Raw genomic sequence first — 9,034 nt, 5'->3', positions numbered from 1 at the left:
AATGGAAACATGCTGGCCTTTTCACCTGCCTCAGGGGGGGCTCCCCCTACTCATCCTGTCCCATTAAAGGCAACTTGCTGAAGTGAGGGTATTTCCAGCTTTGTGGCTTTCACTTCCACTTGTACCAGGTGGGCGGAGTGGCCTCCTGTAGACGAATCAGATTCCTCCTCAGCCCCAACTTCAAGAGGTGAGCACGGGGCTCAGCATCCCAGATACGCAGGCAGCGGCAGCAGCAGCAGGAGTGGGAAAGACCAGAGGTCAGAAGCATGGAAGACCAGCGTGACCTCATCTCCAACCATGAGCAGCTGCCCATGCTGGGCCAGCGCCCCGGAGCCCAGGAGAGGTATGTGTGAGCAGTAGGAGAGAGCAGCCAAATCTTGGACTGCACAGACGTACGTGCACAGGCGCTACAGAAGGAGCACTAGACCGGGAGTTGGACGAGTCATGAACTTAGGCTCTGACTCCCACACTACCTGGGTGGTCTGGGGCAAGTCTCTGGCCGTCTGGCTTCAGTTCTCCCACCTGTGAAATGAACGAGTTCCTCTAGGGCAGGGGTTTTAACTTTCTTTGCATCACATACTTCTCTTCTGAAAATCAGAAAGCTCTGTACTCATTCCCTACAGTTTCCCACAGTATCAGGAGCTTCCCAGAGTCCCTTGAAGCTGGGCCATGAGCCCTAGATTAGAATTTTGAAAATATTATGGATCCTGGATGGAGAAGCAGATTTTCTAAAAGAGAATGGCAGAAGCAGTTCATCATAGAGGAGTTTCCTCCTAGTTATCATAAGTTGGTGTATGTGTTTATATCTAGGGAATTATAGTTGCAGGTGTCTGTAGAGTAGATGAAGATGTTTGCTATCACAGGAGGGAATGAGAGATGTTGGAGGAGGGTCAAAAAAGGGTGAGGTGGGGGGCTCTGGCTAAATTTCTAGAAGGGGCTGTGGGTTGATCTGGGTGATGCCCTGCCCATGCCCCTCTCCCTTGCAGTAAGGGGCCAGCACAGCCATCCAGAGGACCCTTTCCCAGATCCTTATCCATCTGTTTCCCTGAAAAAAACATGGGGAATGGTTAGAATACAGCTACCCCAATGTCCCTGCCCCCCCCCCCGATAATTTGCATATTACAGAGACTTGTTGTGATGTCAGCAGTTGCCAGGCAGAAAGGGGTTTGGGAGAGACTCTCAGAGATGTCATGAGGAACTTCATACTGTGGGACATGTAACTAGAGATAGACCATTAGTGTCTGGCCTGTGAAAACCCTGGGGAATCCCATGGCTAGGAGAGCCAGCTCTTGTGAGGGCTGGATTCTGGTTGAGGTTCTGCAACTGTCATGTATGACTTGTATAAATCACAGTTTCTCTCTGGGTCTCAGTAGTAGCAGCAGCAATAATAACAACAGTGGTTATAATAATAGTTCCTATTCACTGTACACTTGTTACCAATCCTCAGTCCCTGTTAGATATTAGTATGATTAGTTTTGTGGTGGGCATATAACTAAATGCTAAACTCAATCATAATTCTTTTACTAACTCTTTAAGTTGGGTACTTTTATTATTTCCCTTTTTACATAAGAGAAAATGGAGACTCGTATTAACAAGTGAGTCACCAAAGTTATTGCAGCTAATGAATCCTGGAGCCAGAATTTGAACCCAGGACTAGTCTGATATTAAAATTTGAGTTTGTCTACCATCTGACCCCCTTCTAGAGGCACAGTTTGCAGGGAGGGGAAATGGGTCCCCTCTGAGCACAGGCCACCCAGTGAGTTGCAGAGCCAGCGTGGGCTCAGTGAGCAGAAAGGGTGCCCCCTTGTCAAATCCTTGTCTGGTTTTCCCTCAGTTCAATCACTGCTTCTAAAAACTGTCCTGGCCTGTTTTGGACCCTTTTGTGAACATTTCTGCCTGGCAACATTTGTACCATGATTCCTCCCAGTTCTGGTTGGCTCCTGACTTTGGCCAATTACTTATTCAAGAAAGAGGCAGTAGAAAGGAGGAAGTGACAAGAGTTGGCACTCATCCAGAACCAGGAGACAGGCCATCAAGATGCATGAAGAAGAAGGAAACCAGATGCTAAAGTTAATTATTAACTCCCTTGAGATTGGTGCTCAGTGTTACAGACTACTAACTAGGTGCTAGGTACGGAGTCAAGAGCTTTATCCTGATCTCATTTTATATAACAACCCTTTGAGTAGATATTCTTACCTCACGTTACTAAGAGAGGTTGAGTGACTTGCCCCTGTTCCCTGAGCTAAGGGAATGACAGAACCAGGATTACAATCCAGGTTACAGGGTCTCGTCTTTATTATGACTCTCTAGATTCTTAGACCTTATGAGAAACTGAGGTTCAGAGAAGAGACAGTGGGAGGCACAGCTGGGACTCAACTTGGGTGTGGGGTCACTGAAGAGGTGAGGTCATAGAACTTGAACTCAGGAAGAACCAAGCTTGGGTGGACTTTTCACCACTTCAGAGACCAGGCCGCCCCTCTTCCTTGGGAAGGCCAAAAAGTAGGATTTGTTTTCCCCTCCTTTCTGGTTTTCTCCTTTTCTCCACACAGGAATTTTACATTCTCCTTTCAGAGTAATAATCCCCTGGACTGGGCCTTGGTCCAGAAATCACAGAGGACTGGCGAGCAGAGAGGCAATAAGAATGAGCCATGTTTGTGATGTCATGAATTACTAGGCAGCAGGGTCTTCCTGGGGTTTCCTCAGCTGTCCTTGCTGGTTCCCTCGAGAAGACAAGGCCCTCGTTCTTGGCTCTTCCCCACACAGGGGCAGCTCCAGGGTTTCTACCTGGGAGGGCTATAGGGGCAGCAGTGGCTGGAGGTAGGGGGTCAGGAGGATATCGTCAAGCTGTAAGTTCATAGGCACTTATTTGTGCTTAAAGCGTGTGTTTGTTAGGGGCAGCTGAGGGCAAGGGCTGGAACTGTGGGGGCACATTCCCCCATTCCCAGCCAGTCCCCAGGGCAGTCACTTCTGTGGACTCTCCTCTGACCTATGTCCCCCTCCTCCCCTCCACAGCAAGTGCAGTCGTGGAGCCCTGTACACGGGCTTTTCCGTCTTGGTGGCTCTGCTCCTGGCTGGCCAGGCCACCACTGCCTACTTCCTGTACCAGCAGCAGGGCCGGCTGGACAAGCTGACGGTCACCTCCCAGAACCTGCAGCTGGAGAACCTGCGCATGAAGCTTCCCAAGCGTGCGTGCCCTGCCTCTGTCCTGACAAGCCCCCTGCCCCTCACCTCAGAGAACCCTCATTCCCGCCCCAGCTGGGCCCCCTGTCCTCGCCCTCTGGTCTGGAATTCCAGCCCCTCATCTGGGTCTGAGCTCTCGGTCCCCGTGTCTGAGTACCCTCTTCCCTGGGCACTGGGGCCATACTCATGCTGTGCCTTCTGCCCCTACAGCTGCCAAGCCTATGAGCCAGATGCGGATGGCCACTCCCATGCTGATGCGGGCGCTGCCCATGGCAGGCCCAGAGGTAAGGCCAACCCCAGGGCAGGAGAGGGAAGCTTACTCCGCCTGGAGAGGGCAAGTGCCAAGGGACAGGGGAGGACACCTGGCTCAGGAACAGCACAGCTGGAGAGGGGGACCTGGCTGTTGGGGGGAGGAACAGGAATTCCAGGGGTGAAAGAGGAGGAAAGAGCCTCTTGGGGCCCTCTCTGGGAGGAAGGCCCAGCCCTCCACAATTATAAAGTGCTTCTCATTTCCCAGAGCGTCTCACAGTCCCTCCTATTTTCAGAGCCCTTGATATATAGATGATGTTTCTGTTCACAAAACTATCTCCTGTCCACAAAGCCTTGGGCAGGAAAGCGTTTGCAGAGTAAAAGAACAGGATATTGAGGCAGGAAGGTAACAACCTGCTCAAGCTCTCACAGTGGGACATTGTAGCGATGGACTTGTTGAACATCTGGGAATCCAGACTCTCACCCAGACCCCAGCTGCTGGCTCTGCTCTGGGCCCCACCCCCAGGGGCCAGTCCTGGCAACTCCTCCCTCTTTCCTTCCTTCCACAGCCCATGAAGAACGCCACCAAGTACGGCAACATGACACAGGACCACGTGATGCACCTGCTCCTGGTGAGTGGAACCCGGCTAGGCAGCCCTCACCTCCCACCCCATCCCCATAGGCCCCTGGCTGGGGCTGTGTTTCAAAACCTGCACTGGGCCCGGCTCACAGCGGACGTTCAACATGGGCTCCGCAGATTAGTGAAGCAACACAAATGTGGCCCTTAATGTTCTATGAAGTTCAGCCCCACTGCTCCCCACTTTTTTGTGTTTGAGGTGGAGAAACTAAGGCCCAGAGTCTGGAAGTGACTTGCTCAAGATGCTTTATTCCTTCCCAAATTTTTACTGAGTAGCAGCACCAGGCACTGTGCAAGGCTCTGGAGCCACAGTGGGGAGCAATCAGATCAGTCCTAGTCCATGGAGATCTCAGGCTAGCATGGAGACAGATGGGTGACCAGGTGATGAGGGATGTGCAGGGGCCTTTGAGAGAAAAAGTGGCCAAGGATCTGACTTAGCTGGGGCAGGAGTGCTGGGATGAAGTCGAGGGTTTCCTCTGAAGGAGGTGAGACCTGGAAGATGAGTAAGAGTCTGCAAGGATCAGAAGACTGACGACTGTTGGTAGAACTGGGCCTGGAACTGGGTCTCCCGACTCCCAGCCCTGGGGTGTTGTAGCTGGGCCCCTGGATTACTTTAACACATCCCCTTCCCCATTAGCTCCAGTGTGCTGAGGTCTGGGCTCCACACCTCAGAACCAAAGATCAGGGCAACATGAGCTGTACATTAAACCTTGCCTGCCTGGAAGCTTTTTAACCTTCCTTCCTGCCTTGCTACCCTGCAGAAGGCAGACCCCCTGAAGGTGTACCCGCAGCTGAAGGGGAGCCTGCCAGAAAACCTGAAACACCTTAAGGACTCCATGGATGGCTTGGACTGGAAGGTCAGCAGCTTTCCCTGCACTGGTACCCTGCCTCCCTGTCTAAAGCAGCCCTGGGACGAGCGGCGTGAGCAGGGAAGCCGTTCTCAGGAAACTGGAGGCGGCTTCCCAGCACTTAAGAAGCTCCCACCATGGGAGAATGCTTGGACTCAAGGAACCACCTTGACCAAACACTGGGGGGTGTCTGAGGGGCAACCAGGTCCCCACTGGCCCTCCATGTCCCAGGGGCACAGTCAATAGGGTGGGAGTGGGCTACTAAGCCTGACTCTTGGCCTTTATCTCCATTAGCTCTTTGAGAGCTGGCTGCATCAGTGGCTCTTGTTTGAAATGAGCAAGAACTCGCTGGAGGAGAAGCCCTTTGAGGGTCCACCAAAAGGTAAAGGGAATGTGAATCTTGGGGAGGTGGGGTTTCTGGGACCTCCCTGATCCAAGCACAGGGCTCTCCCAGCCTCTCAGCTCTCACTCCTGTTTCTCCTGCCTGTTCTGGGCTCGTCTGCCCCCAGCCCCCATCCTGTCCCTTCAGGAGGTGACCTCCCTTGTGGAGGACGGAACTGCACAAGGAGGCCTGGAGCAAAAACCACCCAAAACATCCCAGGAGTCATAGCAATGATCTTCCTCACCCAGCACTGCATCCTGCAGGCTCACAAGGGTTGGGCTCATGATTCCCACCCTTCCAAGGGACCTCTCCTGTCACACAGCCACTGCTGCTAGCTAAGAGGGCCTTGAGGTTCTTCCATCTCATGGGCAATGTGTACCAGGGTTTTCAGCTTGAAAGCCTTTATGGGTGCTCTGTTCTCATCCTGGTGCTAATTGGCTATGTGACTTTGGGCAAGTCTCTTCCCTCTTGGCTTCAGTTTCAGAAGTGGAAGATCAGGGGCCCACCCTTCCTGAACTCCAGGATTCTCCATCATGGATTCAGAGAGGGCACCTTGCATGTTATCTTAACCAACTTCCAGCTAATGTTCAAATCCCCTCTATAACAGCCTCATCACATGGTAACCCCCATTTCTACTTGGATACCGCCAGTAATGGGAGCTCAGACTCGGCAAGGAGTCTACTGCTTTTCTCTAGAAATCAGAATCATAGGTGCAATTCTAAACTCTAATAGGTACCGAGTGTCAGAAGAAATCATCATGTTCTGGGATGAATTAGCAACACAGCCATGCATTTCCTCTCTGATCCTGGACCTGGTTGGTCCAGGCCTCAGTTTCTCCATCTGTGCAATTGGTAGAGCAAGTGCAGCCACTTGGACAGAAGGCATTAGGCACACAACAGTGGTATGTGGACCTCTGGTTCTGCTGAGACCCTAGCCCAGAGCCCGCTCACTCACTGTGTTCACCGTGCCTGTCGCTTCAGTACTGACCCAGTGCCAGGAAGAGGTCAGCCGCATCCCTGCCATCCACCCGGGCGTGTTCAAGCCCAACTGCGACGAGAACGGCAACTATATGCCGCTCCAGTGCTATGGGAGCATCGGCTACTGCTGGTGCGTCTTCCCCAACGGCACCGAGGTCCCCCACACCAGGAGCCGTGGGCACCGTAACTGCAGTGGTAAGCGGTGGCCGCTGTGCCAGGAGCAGGAAGGAGCAGGACGGCTGAGGGGCAGGTTGTCCCCCGGCACACCATGGGCTAGGACACGCAAGGTGCCCTCTCTGGGCAGCAGCCACTCAGCCATGCATCCACCCACTGTGCATTCCTTATTTATTTGTGTACTATTATTTCTCTCCTTATGTCCACACTCATCTACTTAACTCATTTGTCCTCCAACCCTTCCACTCTACCCATCCACGAGAGCATCCAGGGTCCTCCAGATCCACCCATCTGATTTCATCACCCGCTCCTTGGCCTCGCTCATTCAGTTCCCCAGCCACATCTCACTGCTGCTTGCAGCCATCCAACAAGCGTCCTTCCATTCACATCTGTTTTACCAAGCACCAGGCTTGTGGCAAGGTTGGGAAGAACTAGCCCACCCAGGCTCCTTGCCAGTGGGCACAGTAGGCTGGACTGCAACTAACGAGTGGACTCTCTGCTCCTTTGCAGACCCAATGGAGATGGAGTATCCGTCATCTGGGCTGGGGGTGTAAGCAGGATTTCAATAAGGTAAGCACCCTTGCAGGGCATCTAGTCCCCAGTAGCTTATCCCCAGAGGGGCCAACTCACTCGTGGATGATGACCCCAGGCCATTCTCCAACTTCCTTCTCACAGATGAGGACCAGGGCTGGGGGTTCTGGGGCCATGGCAGTCAATTTTTGTATCCAAGCAGGAGGCAGTAGAGGGTGAAGGGCCCTTGACTGCTCCGAGGCCACAGGATGCTGGGAGGGGGCAGGGACAAGTGACTCCAGCCCTAACCTGCTGCTTCCCTCCCTGCAGTCGCCCCGTGAGCTCAGCAGACGCAGACGCCAGTACCCAGACAGCCCTGCAAGGCCACAGCTTCCCTCCCTGCCCCAGCCCCTCTCCTTCCCTTACACACCCCTTCCCTTGCTGTCTCCCACCCTGCACCTCATTCTATGAGACTCTGCCTCTCCATCAGCCTTGGACACAACTATCATATCAGAACGGCATAGATTAGTGGTACGCTTGCTGCCCAAACTCCCATCCACTAGCAGGAACGCAAGGCCCAGGGACATGGACCATGAGAGGCTGACCCCCAGTGCTGACACCACAGCAGGCTGACACGGAACTCCAAGATCATGGAAGTGGTGGGCAGGTGCAGGGAGAAGGGACGGCACTGTCCCAAGTCCCAGGACGGACACCTCTGCTGTCCCCTCCCCTCCAGGCCTCAGTTTTCCAGCCCTTTAACTGGGGGCATGAGCCACCCTTTCCCTCTCCCCGGCATCATACACCCAAGAAGAACGAGCTCCCCCAAACTGCAGCCCCTCCCCTCACTTTCTGCCACCCCCTAGTTCCCTCTGCACAGCCAAGCTTGTCATCAGCCCTCCAGCCACGGCTCCTGTGAGAATAAAAGGTAGTGAGTAGAACACGCCCGGCTCTCAGCTGTTCTTTGGGTATGGTCTGTCTACCCCAAGGGGGTGAACTGAAGACCTGGAATCCTGTAGTCGAGGAGGGAGGTCACAGCCTGGGGAGCCCACTCACAGATGCCGGGCTGAGGGGCTGCAGTGTTTGGACACAGACCACTTCTCCATGTTTCACACACAGGAATACTTTACTTCCAAGAAGAAGAAACAGGCTCTTGCCCATAATTCTTTAAGCACCAGTTCTTCTGGGTCCAGCTTCTCCTGTCCCCGTTTTCATTTCTATACTAAGAACAGTACAAGTGTAATGACAGATGGCAACAACGCAGGCCCTTGTATTGGGACCACCAGGGAGTGGGGGCTGTGGAACTGGGGGCCAATGTCCTACTTAAGGGGTGGCCGCTGTGTGGCCCCAGCCGCTTGTTGCCAGGAGGAGCACAGGCCCCTGTGGTCACATTTCTGGACTTTCCAAGAGGAGCCCTAAATGAAAAAGTTTATTGAAATCTCTCCATTTCTAAGTCTGAAGACTTGCTAGGGGTCAAAGGAACCCAACAGGACAATGCTCTGCAGCCTCTCTTCTAGCCAACACACTTAGGGGAAGAGAGGCGACCTGGGAGGGGGTCCTTGCCCAGGGGCCCCCAGTTAAGGGTACAGTTGGCTGTCACCCTGACTCTCCCAGACCCCCCAAGCTCAGTGCTGTTTCTGCATGGACTCTCGCTGTCTCCAGCAGAAGGCTAAAAGCCTTGGACCTTCACACTGCTCTGGGCCCAGGGAAGTGGGCTCCCCCATCACCGCCATCACAAACTCCTGTGGATGTCACCCTGACACATCTTTCGAGTGCCTCCACTTCTTGCCTTCATCATAGCAGAACCTTTGTAACCTAGCCTGACCATGCCCAAGCTCCCCCTTAGCTTAGATGCCACCTCCTCCAGGAAGCCTTCCCCACCCCATCAGGGCCCTTTGCTGAGTCTCCTCCTTTGGCAGACAGGGTGTCACTCACCACAGTATCCCAGAGTCTTGATACACCGTCAAGAATAAATCCTGAGCAGATGAGGTCTGTTCATCTCCCAGTGTCAGTCAGACTCTCCCTTCCAAGAATCAATCAATTGCAGAGCGTTTGCCCAGAGGCACTAGGAACTTGCACC

At 53.5% G+C, this 9,034-nt stretch overlaps 1 protein-coding gene across 2 annotated transcripts; it reads left to right on the top strand.

The window, feature by feature from the left end:
* Positions 1-90: 90 nt before the first annotated feature.
* CD74 (CD74 molecule) lies at positions 91-7,897 on the top strand. Of its 2 annotated transcripts, XM_005209610.4 has the most exons (9): positions 91-343; positions 3,013-3,185; positions 3,391-3,464; positions 3,999-4,061; positions 4,828-4,923; positions 5,209-5,296; positions 6,277-6,468; positions 6,958-7,017; positions 7,288-7,897. In XM_005209610.4, exons 1-8 carry the CDS (start codon positions 267-269, stop codon positions 6,999-7,001), a joined length of 807 nt encoding a protein of 268 aa, XP_005209667.1. In that variant the 5' UTR covers positions 91-266; the 3' UTR covers positions 7,002-7,017; positions 7,288-7,897.
* The last annotated feature ends 1,137 nt before the right edge of the window (positions 7,898-9,034 follow it).

This window comes from Bos taurus, chromosome 7 (genome assembly GCF_002263795.3).
Source record: "Bos taurus isolate L1 Dominette 01449 registration number 42190680 breed Hereford chromosome 7, ARS-UCD2.0, whole genome shotgun sequence".
NCBI lineage: Eukaryota > Metazoa > Chordata > Mammalia > Artiodactyla > Bovidae > Bos > Bos taurus.
Note: the sequence above shows the minus strand (reverse complement) of the source record. Positions and strands in the feature narration are given on the sequence as shown.

What these genes read in the sequence shown, in the direction of transcription:
- CD74 (XM_005209610.4), top strand. Translation starts at nt 267, where the DNA reads ATGGAAGACCAGCGTGACCTCATCTCCAACCATGAGCAGCTGCCCATG. An exon ending in GCGCATGAAGCTTCCCAAGC is followed by an intron (nt 3,186 to 3,390) that starts GTGCGTGCCCTG and finishes CTGCCCCTACAG; the next exon opens with CTGCCAAGCCTATGAGCCAG. An exon ending in CTTTGAGGGTCCACCAAAAG is followed by an intron (nt 5,297 to 6,276) that starts GTAAAGGGAATG and finishes CTGTCGCTTCAG; the next exon opens with TACTGACCCAGTGCCAGGAA.